General features: G+C 39.3%; 1 protein-coding gene across 1 annotated transcript in view; it reads left to right on the top strand.

Annotated features, from left to right (window-relative positions):
* LOC139740363 (dynamin-1-like) overlaps positions 1-18460 on the top strand; it is an 83579-nt gene that overhangs the window by 22065 nt on the left and 43054 nt on the right. The window contains exons 4-8 of the mRNA XM_071650956.1: positions 12538-12741; positions 13897-13995; positions 15769-15929; positions 16516-16658; positions 17311-17514. Of these exons, the coding sequence (XP_071507057.1) occupies positions 12538-12741; positions 13897-13995; positions 15769-15929; positions 16516-16658; positions 17311-17514 (811 nt within the window). The remainder of the gene's footprint in view (positions 1-12537; positions 12742-13896; positions 13996-15768; positions 15930-16515; positions 16659-17310; positions 17515-18460) is intronic.

The raw sequence follows: 18460 nt of genomic DNA, 5'->3' as shown, positions 1-18460 counted from the left end.
CAGCACATATATATGGGTAATTCCATGGGGTTGGGACTGAAATTGTGACATACAAGTTGAAAATTCAAGTTGGGTAAATTGAAATTTTCTTTTTCCCCCTGATTTGTTACTCCCATTCTTCAACTTATTCCACTAGAAATCTGTTTATTACTTCGCACACTTTCAGTCAACATGGGTAAACAGGTATGACAAATACCTACGTTACATGGACTTCATTTTGTGACATCCTCAATAATTTTGTGTTCTGAAATGATAACAATGAACATATCCCAGTTTTTTTCCACCATAACACATCAACATGTTATCTGACAGGAACATGAGATCATTATTAGTAAGATTGTCCATTCTGATATCAACTGCAAGACACTTTTATTAACATATTTTTTCTACAAACCATTTACAATTTTAACCAAAGGTTTAACTTTTTCCTCAAGAGTGACACAATAACAACAATCTTTAAAAAACTACAGTCGAGGCAAGTGAGTTGTATGGACATTCAAGTGAAAACATGATTTTATTGTTATCATCAGGGGTTTTCGTACTACAACCTTGTTCACAGTATACTACCTATGTTACACGGACAGTATGTCTTCGTAACATAGGTACATTACGACGTATCAACTGATTTCCTTTGTTGTGGTGTCAGATGTTAAAACCTACACACATAGACTTTATGTATGTCCCCATGAATAACACTAATGTAACAGTTCTTTGGAATTATACCTGCTGTATACCTTTGGAACAATACCTATGTTACACAGACTTCAATTCTTTGTAACTCTGGTATGAAAGAAGGTAGACTTAATAATAAGAAGAAGAATGATGTCGAGCCTTACACAATTTGACCTTATATACTCTAACAACTTCATCAACTGTCAACTCAACTATGAAAACTAATAAAGAGAAATCATACAAGTTTTCTTGTCTTCTCCATGTTCTTTGTTTGAAGTTAATTTCTGCTCTTTTCTACAATGTCCATTTTCCCTCCGTGCAGTTTTCTTTTTGTCTAGTTTGTTATGTTCGCTCTTCTTTGGTGTTGCTTTGTCAGCTTCCTCTCTCTGTTTGTGGAGTGCTGTGGCTGCGCCCTTTTCACTCTTTCACGTAGTTTAATCACGTAGCGGCGGCAGAGGAGGATCCATGGCAGATTCATCGACAAACTGGACAAAAGGTGTGAAGAGAAATAAAATGAAAGAATTAACAGAAAATTTGTGTCTGTGTACTCTTTATATTCCTGTTGATGTATCTGTGTATATGAATGGAATTAAATAATGTGGACAATTTTGCTTACCTTTCTACCTCTTGTCATACCAGTTGGCTACAGTTCCATGTGTACCATCCACCAAAAAAAAAAAAAAAAAAATATGGGTTATGCTTAAAATGATGTACAGCAGTAATGTTAATAATATTAATAATAATATAGCATGTAAAAAATCATTTTAATATTCTACGCTAATTTTTTTTTTTCACTTTCTATGTAAGTTAGCAAGGCCAAGGGCAGGGCGCTGCCCCCAGTGTCATGGCTAGGGTTAGGGATAGGGTTAGGTTTACGGTTACGGTCCTATTCCAAATAGACCTCAAACAAAATACTAGGCCCCCTTCTTTTTTTTTTACGGTACTCAATCCCCATCAAATTCAAAATTTTTGCCCTCTTTTTAGGATAGGATAGACCAATATTATAAAATGCCAATTTTGATTGCGGTACATATGGAACTATTTCCTACCAATTACCTACCCAAAATGAATACGAAACTGGCATTTTAGCTTTGAGACTTTACAGTGGGTGAACGTGGAATGGAAACAGTGAACCCATGTACTGCTTCATCAGAGCACCGTAAAGCCATCTAACACTATTAACAGGTCAGTGAAATCTTGAAAGGAAAACGCTGACATTGTAAATCTGTTCAAGAGAAAGAATCTAACAGCTCTTAATTCCCAAAATATCAACAACAAAATTGGGCAAACTCTTTCTTTAGCTCAGACGCAGTCTGGACGTCTACGTATTCCAACTTCATAGTACCGTACTAACGTTCAGCACATCTACTTGGTAGATACGAGTGACATAAGTAAGGTCCAAAATTCACAAGAATCGGGAGGTAAAATAATGTTATATTGCCGTGAAGATACACTGGACATACTTTTGTACGGTTTTCTAAGAGAGGGACACATGCTCCTTTTGCAGAGACGGGCATAAAAGGGGAAATTTGGCGATCACAATTACGAACATGAACAAGTAACAAATATCTCAGTATGTGGGACTACAGCGTGTTAACAGCATCATCGTCCACCGCATATTTGGCCAGTTTAGTGGTTTTAATATCGTTTTTTTCCTCCAATACAGTTTACAAAATGTGACAAAAGTTATTTACTTCGTAAAATAGCGTACAAGCTTACTGATTGACATCGGAAACATTGAAATTCCCGATCGGAAACATCGAAATTCACGTACCGATGTAACACGGACTACAGCAGAAAAACGGGTCTTGCGCCGTCCAGGTAGGTGTGAATGGACTGTAAGTGGTCTTCCCGCCGTTGGAGAAGTACTGCCAGTGACGTAAATACGATTGCTGAAGTTAGTAGCTCTTCTTTTTGTCGCGAGCGCGACTTTCTTATCCGATGTTACATGAAGAGGCCGGACTTCGGACGGAAGTACGGTAATATGTTCTGTGTTTTCTCTTTTATTTGGAGCTTTTTGATGCTAATTTTTGGACAATAATACTCCTAAAATATGAGTCTAATTATAGAAATCAAGTTTCTGATCATATTATGATTATAAGTGTGTGTAAAACCATGCAATACCGATGTTACAACAAAAATCGCCGCGGACTTCGTTTGTAACATCGGTATGAGGTTGCTTCAAGATGCTCTGGTGTTCTTATTTTGTGACACATGTTTATGTGCCTTACAGTCTTTGTAGAAGTCACCTTGCCTCTCTTAATTATGATAGGCATAATGCTGAAAGGTTGTGTATTTCTGTATTACATTGCCATGAAAATGGCATATATTTTTGTCACAACTGGTACCACAAAAAAACCATGAGACATCAACAATGAAACAGTCACAGACAAAATAAATTTGTACACAGGCTTGTTTTTTATTCATCAAATAATTCTTCACACATCTCTCTCCAAGAATAACCACAAACCACAAGCAATTATTTGATAAAATTTTCAGAATATGACTTTTATTCCCTGCACAACATGAAAATCTAGAGCAGGCCCAACCCCATGGAATGACCCCTATGCAAGCATTACAGATGCACACCTTGTACGTAATGATCTGCATGTACATGTAGGTATGGATGTAAAACCGATCTTTCCAAGCAGCACTCCGAGAGTCACAAACTCTCAGGCTAAACATTTACAAAACTGTAGGCATAGTGCAGAGGAAGACCCAGTTTATAGAACCACTTTTAGTCCAGTCAATCTAGCGCTTTTTAGGGGGTAACCCACCACTAATTGCAACAGTAGGAATTTCACTGCAGTGCAAGTCGTTGAGGCCTCCTGAACACCATACTAAAAGTCCCAAAAAATCCAGTGGGGCAAAATAGTAAAATTTGCATAATATGCAAATTAGCACCTGTAATCAGAGAAAATTGACAGATCTCAGCTTCCCGTTATCCAATTTTAAAGATTTAAATGTATAAACTTATATTTTGTAGGTCAAGGAACACGATGGATGCCTTTTCGAATTGGTCATACGAAAATAATTTACATAAAAATGCAAATTAGCGGTAACTGTAGGAGTACATTCATAACAACAGTACTCACGTTGGCATAATGCACGTTTTGCATATGGGAACGCGGGGTTGAGGGGGTAACTTTGGGCGCCTCCCAAAGGGCCGCTTTAAATGTGCACTCCTTTTTAATATATAAGTATTGTAAAGCAATATCTCCTGTAGTGATTACATTGCATTTCTTGGAAACAAAAATACCCTTGCTATAAGGCCCGATCGAATTTTGACAGCATGTACGTTTGGAACATATATATTCGCGTCATATGATATTATATGTTTTCTACATTGCCAGGAGGATAAAGGGCATTTTAGGAGCTCACGCAACAGGATCTCCCTTCAATAAGCACCCTCTTTATTGTGTAGATCTTGTAAAGCAAATCTTCTTCTATCATTTTCATGACTTTTCATTTATAAAAGAGTGTATTTGCTGTATTGCCGGACCTACTTTTAAAACCATTCTCGCTAGAACAACTGTATTTGCGTTGCTAATATCCATATTTTGTAATAAAGGGCGTGAGCGTAGGTGTAAATTTAGACACCTCCCCAGAGATTAACTTTGAATGTTCACCTTTTTGACAATGTAGTTATTGTAGAGCAATGTTTCCTCTATCAATTAGTTGCATTTTTTGGAAACAAAAGTGCCTTTGCTATTCGTCATGATGGCATATCGAAAACTTGTACGTTTGGAACACATATAATATTCGCGTTATATGATATTATTATGTTTTCTATATTGCCTTGAGGGTGGAATATCTTTTGGCACATCCCACAGGGTTGCCATTCAATGTACATCCTCTTCACTGTGTAGATCTTGTAAAGTTAAGTCTCTTCTATCATTTCCATGACTTTTCATCGATAAAAAGTGTATTTGCTGTATTGCCGGGACTATACTTTTAAAACCACCCACGCTAGAACAACGATGTTTGCGTTGCTAATTTCTGTGTTTTGTCTTAAGGGGGCGTGAGCATAGGTGTAACTTTGGACCATTCCCCAGGGATTGTCTTTTAATGTTCACCCTTTTGACAATATGGATATCGTAGAGCGATGTCTCCTCTATTAATTACAATGTATTTTTGAAAACAAAACTGCCCTTGATGTACGGCACGATCGAAGTTTGAAAACCTGTACGTTTGGAACATATAGTATATTTGCGTTAATGATATTCAATGTTTTCTATATTGCCATGAGGGTGGTGTACTTTGGAGCACATCCCAAAGGATTGGCATTTAATGTGCATCCTCTCATTGAATAGATATTGTGAAGCAATGCTTCTTCTATCATTTCCACGACATTCATTGATATAAAAATGTGTAGCCGTATTGCAGGAACTACTTCTAAAACCATGCACGAAAGAACGTCGGTATTTGCATTCATAGTATCCAAGTGTTGTAATTACGGGGCTTGAGCGGAGGTGTAATTTTGGACACTTCCCAAGGGATTGCTTTTGAATGTTCACCCTTCTAACAATATAGTTAGTGTAGAGCAATTTTTCTTCTTGTGATTATATTCCATTTCTTGAAAACAAAAGGGCAATTGCTGTACAAGCGTAACGACTATGTGAAGGCATGGAAAATTGGAACATATTTGTGCTATATGGTAGTGCATGTTTCCTATAATACATTGCCCTGGGGGTTGGATGATTTTGAACACATCCCACCTGGTTGCCTTTGAATGTGCCCCCCTTTGACTATATGATTATTGTAAAGCTGTGTCTCTACCATTTAAAAATCATGAAAAGTAAAGTGTCTTTATTTACCACCCGGCAAAATGACTTTCTGCATGCATGTACAACTGAGTTTGCCCCTGGCATATAATGCATGTTTTGTTAACCTGTTTTGGGACCACGACGGTCAGGGTAGGGGTGATCTGGGCACTTCCCAAGGGCTTGTCTTTGAATGTCCACCTTTTTGACAACATAGATATTGTAAAGCAACGTCTCCTATATTACCTTAATTGCATTTTACGAAAATAAAAGCGTATGTGCTAGACAGGTGGAAGAACTTTTCAGAGGCTGTGTGTACCCATGGAACATTTTTCGCGGTTGTATACACTGCATGTTTTTCATTGCCTTTAGGATGCGTTGGGTTACTTTGAGCACCTCCCACAAGGTTGTCTCTGCTAGTGAACCTTTTGGACTGTATAGATATTGTAGTACCCATTTTGTTATTTTATCTTTACCCCGGCAATTTTTATAGAAATAAAAGTATCTTGATATGGCAGGAATTCAATTCAATACAATGCAATTCAATTCAATTCAATTTTTATTTCATTTTCGACAAGAACATAATTAGACATCACTTTTTTTTGTGTAAAAGAAAATGAGGTGCGTAAACTATGAGGATGAAAAGAATGTACAATGATTGCAGCACCTTACATTAATTATACATAGTCATAAAACTCAAGTGATACAGTAGTCATAAAACTCAAGGAACGACCTTTTTGAGACATGCACTTTTGGAACGACTGTATTGCGTTGTTATTTGCGTTATAAGGGTCATGGTTTGTATGGAGGCAATTAATGTGGGCACTTCCAATATATAGTAGGCTCCCTTCGAATGATCACCGCACTTTAACTATGTCAGTGTAAGTCAAAATTGCAGAGCAATATAATCTTCTGCTAACCCCATTGAATTAATTTCATTAAATAAAAGTTGCTTTGCTAGAGGACCAGAAGGACTGTTTAAAGGCATGTACCCATAGAACATAATTATGTATTTGCGTTGGTACATTGTTATTGCATTTCTCAGACTGCCTTTGGGTGGGGTACTTTTGGGCTCCCTCCACGTGGTTGTCTTCGTATGTGAACCATTTTCACCTTATAGATATTGTAGAACAATAATTCTTCTTTAACTTCCAATGAATTTTAATGGAAATGAAACGAAAAAGATGTTAGAGATGTTTTTCCGCTTCAAACAGCTGTATTCACGTGTGTATAATTATGTTTTGTACCGGGCCGTGAGGGTGTAGGGATGAATTCGGGTACCTCCCTGCGAGTCGCTTTCACTGTGCACCACCTTTTAAAGATAATTATACACATTGTAGAAAAATGTATCCGCTTTCAATGCCAATTCTCTTTCATGGAAATCAATGAGTCTTTGTTAGACGGCCAAACGACTCTCATTAAAAAAAAAAAAAATCTTGTACGCTTAGAACAACGGAAATCGCGTTGGTTGATGCATGTTTTGTAAATGGTCGTGGGGATAACATGATCGATAGGGGTAACTTTGGGCACTACCCACAGGGTTTCCTTTGACTGTGCCATGTGCCATCTTTAATATCTCAAAACCCTCAAGGATGCAAGAGCTGAATCATCAAGATTCGAATAAACCACCCTCCAAATAGAGTTCATTAATTACAAAATTGGGCAAGTTATAGATGTTGACACTTGTTTAATTTCGTACATTGATTCTACGTAATTAATGGATAAGCTATCATTATCTGTCTGATAACAAACTCTAATTTGCATAGTATCATTCATGCTAGGTTACTAATGCTGTAAAGTTTGTTTTTGGTGAAGAGAAACTGAAATATATTTGAACACTCTTGAAATGCTCATATCAGGCACTTTTATGCATTTGAATATTCTGTTGGCTCGGTACCCTTTGCATATCACAATGCAAATGAGGCCCAGATTATGTACATGGATATATTTGCATCGCACTAACTGACATTGTCAACACTTTCGGTGTTCCAATCTGAAACCTAGAAGCATAGTCTTCATGGAAACACTATCCTTTTCATTATGGAAGCTAATTTGCATACTATGCAAATGAGGCCCAGATTATGTACATGGAAATGTTTGCATCGCACTAGCTGACATTGTAAACATTGGTTTCAACACTTTCGGTGTTCTAATCTGAAACCTAGAAGCATAGTTTTCATGGAAACACTGTATTTTTGTCATTATGGGAGCTAATTTGCATAATATGCAAATGAGGCCGAGATTATGTACATGGAATGTTTGCATCGCACTGACTGACATTGTAAACATAGTTTTCAACACTTTCGGTGTTACCAATCTGAAATCTAGAAAGTAACATAGTTTTCCTGGAAACACTGAATTTTTATCATTGTGGGAGCTAATTTGCATATTATGCAAATGAGGCCCAGATTGTGTGCATGGAAATGTTTGCATCACACTAGCTGACATCGTAAACATACTGTAAACGTGGAAATTTTCGCAGTACATTAATTTTCGCGGATTTCGCGCTACGCTCGGCTAGCGCGAATTCAAAAACGCGCGAATATATCTTCACAATTTTCTACGCACATTTTGAACGGGATGAATTGTGTGCGCTTCATCGATGATACTGCTACGTAGTACAATGTACAGGCATGTTTACACTACTAGTACTGTGCGAAGAGACGATACCCTAGATTGCTGTGTACTGTAGCATGCATGTGTGCACCGCACGCATCGATGCTACAGTCCCCCGTGACGACGGTACTAGAGTCACAGCTGTACTACGTATTTGAGTGCTTGTACTCGCAGTCGAGCCGCTCGATACGTCGCTTGTCGTACGCTGGCATAGCAAGCTATGTAGCAGAGGCTTTGGATGAAAGCAGTAAATGTGTACTACAGTAAAGTAACCCGCTGCGGAGCGCGAATTTAAGAACCCGCGAATACGTTTTCGAGCCGGTCAGCGCGAAAAATTAATCGCGCGAAAATATTGACGTTTACAGTAGGTTTCAACACTTCCGGTGTTCCAATATGAAACCTAGAAGCATAGTATTCCGGGAAAGACTGTATTTTTATCATTATTTGAGCTAATTTGCATATTATGCAAATGAGGCCTAGATTATGTACATAGAAATGTTTGCATCGCACTAACTGACATTGCAAACATAGGTTTCAACACTTTCAGCGTTCCAATCTGAAACCTAGAACCCTAGTTTTCATGGAAACGCTGTATTTTTATCATTATGGGAGCTAATTTGCATATTATGCAAATTAAGCCACTTTGCCCCACTGGATTTCTTGGGACTTTTAGTATGGTGTTTAGGAGGCCATAACAAGTTGCACTGCAGTGGAATTCCTACTGTTGCAATTAGTGGTGGGTGAAACCCTATTTTGACTGGACTATTTTGTTCATTTACACCGAGCAATTGGGCCACTGCCTAGTTTGACTTTCTCAATCCCGCTGTAGCTCACGACATGTAAATGAAATTACCATATTTGTACACTGTGCAGTGTGCCACAAGCTGAACTTCGAACAGATAAAAGTTTATAAGCCTAAATATAATTGTAAATTGTGTACTAACATAAGAAAGCTTGAAAGGGATTGGACTAAATTTTTCAGCGAAAAGGATGTTCTCTGCTATGAAAACAACAGTGCAATCTAAACTAGCAGGTATCAAAATTGGAAAAGCTTGGTGACATGGTTTGAAAATGTGAAAAGTGAGATTTGATCAGAAATCAAACATTGTATGTGTGTGAGTGTTTTTGTTTTTGCCTTATTTCGAAACCGCAGAAAAGGAGTGTAATGCCACAACACTGCGTAAGAATATGTGTGTTGATTTTGTTTACTTGTACATATATGTTCCTGTGTGAACTTTGCTTCCTCGTTCTTTAAGGGCAAGAGTAATTAAATCCTCCCCACATATCATGACAAGTCAGTTCCCAGTTTGTATCAAGTGTCCACACATGTTGATGCCAAGTGCAGATAACTCGTTCACACCCAGCCCCAGTCATGACTCACACGAGGAATGAGAAGTAATTGTGGAAAAAAAATATGAATTAAATATAATGCACTGTATCAGACACACAGCAAACTTTGTGTCTAAAAGACAACAGCCCATAGTTTACATGAGTCCTAAGCAATTCAGATCTGGCGTATAGTCGTATGTAGAGCCTACAAGTGTATTTCAGCTGTGCCATATGATACGCTAGACCCCGTTTACAGTGCGAGGCTCGGCCCAGCCCCGCTTCAGTGTGAACGCGCAAAAGGCCAAATGCGGGGCCAAAATTGGCCTCGCATTTGGCCTCGCTCTGGAGGTGGTCTCTCAGCCGCGGCCGAGCTGCGGCTGAGCCCGGCCTTTTCTCAGTGTAAACGCAAACTGGGCCAAATGCGCTGCCAATTTTAGTCTGGCTTCCAAACCCTCTGCCCGTACTATTTCGCTATACAGGATATTAACCACCTCAACGTCGAAAGCTAGGATAGTTTAAGGTGGTTTTGTCCTGCAAAGGATTTTTCCTTCGGCAAAGGCCTTTGCCCAAACGGCGACTTCGTCGCCACGGAATCCAGTTGGCAAAGGGTCTGAAAACCAGACTATACCAAATTGCATTTGTTTACAAGCAGAGCGCCACTACGACAAAATATTGAAAGGTTTGAATTAAAAGCGCGGCCGAGCCCGGCAGTGTAAACGGACAAAATTGCGGGGCTCGGCCCTGCAAATTGAGGCTGGGCTCGGCCGCGGCTCGGCCCAGCCCCGCACTGTAAACGGGGTCTTAGATGATTAATCTAGTGTAAACACCAGCTTTACATTGTATTTTTTTCCTCACTAAAAACAAAAACAAAAAATGAAGATGGCAAGAGTTGAAGTCATTTCCAGAATCAAAGGCTCAAATCCTACATGAATTATGATTTGATCATATTCAATTGTAAAATGTACACGTGTAGTCATATACTGTGTAATGTGCATTATGCGTTCATTACAAATTAACTCGTTGAGGACGGTCTGATTTTGCTACAACATGCATTTCCCATAGACACTTGCCCGAGTATACTTGGGACTCATCCTCAACGGGTTTAGGTCATGTAGTATTGATTATTATTATTTTTTTTTTATTGGCCAGAGGCAAAGTCATTTCCGTAGAATAATATTTTGGCTGTGACTTCCCATGATAAAAGCATAACCATTGCCCATTATATCATATTACAAATCGATGCCAACATCACATTGAACTGTACGCAAATGCGATATCCTGCATAATGCCTGTGCAAGCAGGCGTACATAAAGTCTGCTCGGGGAACGGCCAGGTAAAATCATTGTGTCGTATTATGGCTAGAGTCAGCTTTCCATTTCGTAGTGATCACTCTCAGTCTCTGCTTTCCTATTGCTAATATCCTGTTTGCCATGAATTGTGCATTCATGTTTCATTGTGCCACCTGCCTCCACTAAAGGCCAACCCCGGTAAAAGCAGCAGAATGCAAATTTGCCCTTCTTCCGAGAACTACAATGTCAAGATCCTGTTCCTTAATTGGGCCAATTTGTTTTTATTTATGCCTCCGCCCAGAAGGGTGCCATGGTCATTATAAATGATTTTGGGTTGTCTATGCGTCCGTCCCTCGGTACTAGTATCCATGCATTTGTATACCCCACATCCCAATAGATACAGTGATTTCAGAAAAAGATGGAAACACTTGATGGATTTTTGTTTTTGTTTTTGTTTTGGTATTTGGCCAAGGTATGCTACTTATTGTGTAATTGCTCTGAAAGTAGATTTGGAGTGAAATCCTTCAAGGTCAAAGGTCACTGAACTTCCCCCAAAATTACATTTTTTTTTTCTGCTGAAACTTCATCTAGGAATATCCAGTGGGATTTCAAGTTGATAGGAAAGGGAAAAATGAGTAGACAATAAGTCCCTTGAAAAGATTAGGGGTCAAAGGTCATAGTTACTGCACTTTTTGCAAAAAAACAAAACAAAATAAAGAAGTTATTTCCAGGCATTACTTCAGCTGGAAATGTTTTACAGTCATTTGCTTGAACATGATAGTATTGAAAGGTCAAGATCACTGCATTTGGTATCAAATGTTATTTTTGCACCATAACTTTAACCAGGAATAAATTGAAAATAGTGTGTGGTATGGATAGAATTAATTTAGTTTTTATTACATGAAGTGACAGAGTAAAAGGTTGAAAGTCAGGGCCACAGGTTACCAAATTTTTGCCTTAATGTCATTTTCTGTATGAATTTTCCTCTGAGATTAAAGTCTGACGATAGTGTCATTTAGTATACAATGGGTATTTCCTTTCTGCAGCAAAGATTATAGGCCAATTAACTTTATCAAAATGTAATGGAGGGTCATGTTTTATGACAGATAGTGATTGTGTGAGAAGTGGAGGTATCACAGCTGACAGGGCAGCAATTTAATTGCTTGTTCTTTTTTGTTGTTGTTGTTGATGGGGACCGTGTGTAGTAATAATTTTTGAAACTTTCATTTTCACTTCTTGCTTGGAGGCCATTGCATCTACAGCAGATGAGCTTCAGTTCAAGTGAAGGATTTTGCACATTTCTGCACAGTCATTATTGTGACAGGAAGTCATGCAAATTATGAAACTTGAAGATTTCTATGAAACAATGATCAGTCGGTTGCATACACCTATAAACACTGTATGCAAAGTTAATGGCTGATGGCATCAGTGACATTTACAATTCATATTTTTATCATTACCTGTACTCAGATATACATTTTAGGCCTATTACAACCATGGTATAGTATGGGATCAATTAGTGCAAGCAGAATTGTTTACTGTATTGACATTGGCAACATGTTACACACTGACTTGTGAGCGTATCTGACTATCAAAAAGGTATTATCTGCAACTGATAAATGTGAGATGAATTGTGTGCACACTCGCATCCCATCTTCATTTTAGGCTGTGTGGTCACATCCAACACCAGGTCTTCTGAAAACAAAATCCACAGTCTGCATATGTGGGGTTCAATGTCTTTTCAGTGTGGAAAGGGCACTCCAGTATCAGTCTCGCATTATTCAAATTCAGGGTCCATTGCGAATATGGTATGAGACAGTCGAACGCTTTTCTAAATGTTCTGTGTTTCTTCGACCCTCTTTTTACAGTCCTGAACCTGACCCTGATCGACTTGCCGGGAATGACCAAGGTCCCGGTGGGAGACCAGCCCCCAGACATTGAGATACAGATCCGCAACATGCTCATGGAGTTCGTTACCAACGAGAACACGCTCATCCTGGCCGTTTCCCCAGCCAACGCCGATCTGGCCAACTCTGACGCCCTCAAGATCGCCAAGGAAGTTGACCCAAAAGGTACATTAGGGAGTCACGGTGTGATGTCAAGACATGATCTCTTAAAGCCTTTTTCCTCTGTCAAGCAAAGTTGCAACTGAACGAAATGAAACAAACAAACAGAAAGACAATCTGATCATATTTCTGAAGTAAATGAGGCACCTTTTAGGTGTCTTTAGTTATCAGTCATACATATTCTTGCATTGTACAATGACTTACATTGTAAATGTTGCTAATGCAATAGCAGTAAATAGCAAAAGTTGTAACAAGAGGGCCTCGATTGAAGTTTAAAGTATTCGAGTCAAGTGTGCTTCGTGCTTCAGGAAAAAATTTGAATCTGACTTTTTGAATTACTGTATATGCTGAATATTTCGCTAGGTTTTTATTTTCGCGAATTTTGCGAGTCAGGTGCTATTTGCGAAATTAAAAACACGCAAAAATATTGACTCTGATCCTGATGTGGATGTGACGTACACATGTACATTTCTCTGTTCAGTGCATGACTCCACTATCGCGAATTTAACCACTCGCGAAATCGTCGGGAATTCCCAATTCGCGAAAATTTAGACTCGGGAAATATATGGCGGATACAGTATTCATTGGCAATATGTTTTTTCATTCTACATAAGTGTATGTTTTCCACAGTGATTATAGGTATTTCTCTTTGAAAGTATAAAATTTATAGCAGACTCACACTGAATGATGCCATATCCAATCATGGTGCGATAATTGTCCATTCCTGTTCTGTGTGTATGGAAATGATGTACATCCAGAGAGGTATAATGAAGTCTGTACCTGTCGTTTAGAGCTTGATATACAAGTGTTGTACAATTGTAGTTATTGGTGTGTTAGATAAGTGTGGATTCTACCTGGAATCACTGTTGCCATTGCTGTTTGGGTATTGTCAATGTAAATAGCTCTTCTTAGAAATTCAGTTGTGTATTCAGGGTCTTATATGGTCATGCAGAAAATAATTTACTCTGTTTAAGCGTCTGACAGGATTTTTTCATTACCACATTCAACTGCAAATTGACCCTATAAAGCTAGTACAGAATATTTCTTTGCACATTATGTTGATGGTGATTGTGTTTTACAAAAGTGAAGCATTCAAAGCTCTGCATGTGGTCTTCTTGGGATTGTTTAAACTGTGTAAAATGATTGACTCCTATGCAACAGGTGTGCGTACAATAGGAGTCATCACCAAGCTGGATCTGATGGATGATGGAACAGATGCTAAGGACATCCTAGAGAACAAGCTCCTCCCACTGAGGAGAGGTGAGTATTGTATATGCCGAATATTTTTGTGAGGTTTTGTTTTCGCAAATTTCTCGAGTCAGGTGCTATTCATGAATTTAAAGACACGCAAAAATATTGACTCCGATCGATCCCAACATGAATGTGACGTGCATGCATACATTTTAAGTGATTTCTCCATTTAGTACCGTACTCCACAAGCGCAAATTTAACCACTCGCGAAATCGTTGGGAAGTCCTGATTCGTGAAAAATTAGACTCGCTAGATATATGGCCTATACAGTATTTGATTAGGCATGATGTAAACTGAGGGTACCCTACCTGGAGGTTACTCTAAAAATTCATTACTGTTGATTGTATTGTCCCACTTCTTCAAATTTTACAGATGCGTTCTAGTGTTGCTGCATTCAATCAATCCACATATGCATACGTATATGTGGTTTTCAGTCTCTTTAATGTTTATGGGCAAGTTCGATATTACAAGCTACCTCTTGAAGTAGTGTCATACTTAATGGCACCTGTGAGTCACGGTAGAATGCTGCAAACGTGTCAGTTGAAAGGGTAGTAAATCAAGTGCAGTTGAGATTGACATTTAAAGGACTGTGGTATCTCGTATCACAGCAGGCTGAGAAATAAAATTGGTCAGCAGTCGATCAGTGCTCAGTCTTTTTAAAAGTTGTTATTGGTCTTTCTGTAACAGTATGAATGTAGTATTAGACACACAAGATGTAAAGCAAGATGTTTTCGCAGCATGAAATTTTTGCAAATTGGAACCGAAGGCCTGTTTCACGTCATGGAATTTTTGCAAATTACCACTGCATTGAATACACACAGTGTAAACAAGAACTTTTGCGTGCATTCTAATTTCGCTTTTGCGAAATTTGCAAAATTTGCGAAATCAAAATACACGCCTACATTCCTCGTTTTACAGTAGTGAAAGTTTACAAAGTGTTTAAGTTTTAATGGGTAAAGAAAGCTTATGTGACTAAAAGTGAACTTTTAAAGGTCATATACCATCATGTATGTTGATCAATGAAAGGTTAACAAGGTATTAACAATTCCCATCAGTTGATGCTGGTTTGATTGTGTTGCAGAAGTGAGCAGATCTGCGTGAAATGTGCCACAGAGTGACATTCATAATATCTATAGTGCATCATCGTATGGTGCATCATCGTATGGATATAGTATATGGCATACAGTGCATCATCGTGTAGATCTGCATGAAATGTGCCATAGAGTGACATTCATAATATAGTGCATCATCGTGTAGTGTACTGTACCATGAATTTCGTCATACTGTACATAGGCAATAAATCAATGCTTTTTCCTTATAAATAGGCATGTGTAACATGCTATTGGTAACGGCCTCATAAACCACTCTGTACATGATGCTCACTACTTCCTGTTTGTCTACACCTAGGTGATTTAACACTTCTGTTTGAACTATTTTACTAGCAGGTATTTTTCTTTAAAAGGATATAAAACAAATATATCTTGTGCTGTTACTTAGCCACAAGTGAAATTCGGGGGACAGAAGTTTCGCTATCTTGTATGCCAATGTACCCCTCAGAAAATAGCGCTATTCCTGCTACCGCAGGAGTCGATAATCTCTGCTAGAGCCTGGAAGTGCATGAAATATTTGTTTGCTATGTACAGTGGCGTCTTTTTACATGATCGTTTTTATTGTTTGCTGGTGTCTGTGACACATCATCTTGAAACTGCATGAATCCCTGGCATGCTGATGTTGACACGCAGTGTATGTCTCTCAATGCTTATATTGCCTTCTATCCGATAGGCTATGTCGGCGTCGTCAACAGAAGTCAGCGTGACATTGAGGGCAAGAAGGACATTAAGGCTGCCCTGGCGGCAGAGCGTAAATTCTTCCTCAGCCATCCCTCCTACAGACACATCGCCGACAAGATGGGCACACCCTACCTCCAGAAAGTCCTCAACCAGGTACGTTTGTTGTCGCTTTTCAGTTTTAGGCGGATGTTTAAGATGCAAAATAATGTATGCTGCTTTCTTAGGTGGGCGACCAAAAATACAACTGAAAACCTCGCAGGAAATCATGCAGTAGAAGTGGGTATACAAGGAAATGATCAGCACAAAAATTTCTGCTTGCTTTTACATCTATGAACAAGAAATGTAATATCCGACACAAGAAATAGAGGTAGTCGGTTGAAAATTGTGTGCACTTGAAATGAAGATGTGGAGAGCTAGTTTCAAATCCCAAGTCTACGTCAACCCTAGTTTAGAATCAACAGACAAGATGCAATGTCAATCTTGTGAAATTACCAAAGACAAGATGACTTTCCCTGATAGTCCAGAAACAGACCATATTTATATTTTCTTGCTTTGTTTTGTTGCTGTCATTTTCCAAATCAGAGTTGGCTGTTTCTCTATCAGATTCAGAAGTAATGCTTCCAAGTCATGTCACATTTTAAAATAGAGGATTTTATAATCAAGCTCAAGAACATTTCACTGAGCACCAAGCCACCCCCTTTCTTTTGGACTCTCATACTTCTGCTTTTCCCTCCTACAGCAACTGACTAACCACATTCGAGACACGCTGCCAGCCCTGCGTAACAAGCTGCAGGCCCAGGAGCTGTCGCTGGAGAAAGAGGTGGGCGAGTACAAGAACTTCAGCGCTGATGACCCCACCAGGAAGACCAAGGCAATGCTGCAGTGAGTTGGGAAATCCACTGGGAATTTAAGAGTCATTTTGTCAGTGGAGGGAGACCGATATAAGGAAGTTCTGTACACAACATACAATCTCCTTCTTGTGTCTGTCGCAGGACTTTATCGAAAGTGCATTAGGATTACCAAAATGTCTATCAGAATGCAAGTGATAATTTGTACACACATATTTGAAGCATGAACATAAACGACATTATTTACCTTTTGCAGATTAAACCAAAACCCAGCTTTAGAGCTTCAAAATAGTTCTAAAATGTGAGTTAAAGATAGAAACAATCCATGTAGAAATGTTAATCAGTGTAATCAGTGTTACGTATTGCTAAATATACAAAATGTGAATAATAGTTATAATAAACTTGTTTCTCGAGTAAACCGTCTACAGTCATGGTTTATTGAGAAAAATAGTGATGTCTCCTTATATTTTAGGCTTTATTGCGAAAATAAGTTTTATATGGTAGGATGTTTTGTTATACAATGGACCTACACATGTGCATCAAATGTGATAACTTGAACCTTTTTTGAATCACTGCTCCCTATGGTAAACAATACCTTTAAGTAAAATCATAGCTGTAAGTAAAATCATAGCAATGTGTATGATGTGACACGCCCCCATAATGAGACTGGCACCCTCTTCTTCCAGGATGGTCCAGCACTTCGGAGTGAGCTTTGAGAAGCGCATCGAGGGGTCGGGCGACGAGATCAACACCAACGAGCTGTCGGGCGGGGCCAAGATCAACCGCATCTTCCACGAGCGGTACCCCTTCGAGGTCGTCAAGATGGAGTACGACGAGAAGGAGCTGAGGAGAGAAATCAGCTTCGCTATCAAGAACATTCATGGTGTCAGGTGAGTGGTGCCGAGTGTGAATGGGGCACTCTTGGAATGACCAGATGCAACTGTGTTTCACTGACCACTTTCTGCAGTTCATTGGTGCCGAGTGTGAATGGGCCACTCTTGTAATGACTAGATGTAACTGTGTTTCACTGACCACTTTCTGCAGTTTATTGGTGCCGAGTGTGAATGGGGCACTCTTGTAATGACTAGATGTAGCTATATTTCACTGACCACTTTCTGCAGTTTATTGGTGATCTATCACTTGGTCTACTCCCACTCCGTCCAATAGCCATTTAGTCTCAACCCACATGGTCTAATCCCGTTTCGTCTACAACCAATTCGTCTAATGACCGTTTAGTCCAGTTGCCACTTAGGCTCATTACCAGTTGGTCTAGTTTCAGATGGGCTATGCCCATTTCATCTAGTACCCAGATTACCCAGATTGGTCATTAGACGAAGTGATGTTAAAGGGCCGTTCACATTGGAGCGGTTTTGCGGCAGCGGCAGCGGCGGCGGCGTGCCGCAAAAATCCCTCGCGTGTTGTTCATGTACAACCGTTCACACTGGAGCGGTAGCGGTGACTTTTCAGAGCGGCAACCGCAAGCGGTTTTCTCGAATCGCTCCGCAGAGCGATTTTTCTAGTCTGCCGCTGCGGCGAGGTTGCTATTGACCAATCATAATAGAGTACAGTTCGTGACGTTATTATGTGGGTGGGGTCATAAACTTTAGCTTGAAAAAGAGTCTCGCGAAGGTGCAACACGTCGGTCGAAGAGCGGAACGAAGACGTCCAGAAAAGACAACTTTTGTACAATAAACTCAATTATGTTCACAAAAACACTCCTAAGGAAAATATCGAATTGGAGACCATTGGTGATGAAATCGGGCTAAATGGTAAGTTGCTCGTTTGGTTTTCTCAAGGTTTTGCCATTTGTTTCGACCCTTGACAGCGGTCACTCTC

The sequence above is a fragment of the Diadema antillarum genome, unplaced genomic scaffold (genome assembly GCF_040938485.1).
Source record: "Diadema antillarum isolate AM-2024a unplaced genomic scaffold, OU_Dant_1.0 seq00000850_RagTag, whole genome shotgun sequence".
Classification (NCBI taxonomy): Eukaryota; Metazoa; Echinodermata; class Echinoidea; order Diadematoida; family Diadematidae; genus Diadema; species Diadema antillarum.
The sequence above is the reverse complement of the archived record's forward strand: the minus strand, read 5'-3'. Positions and strand labels throughout refer to the sequence as shown.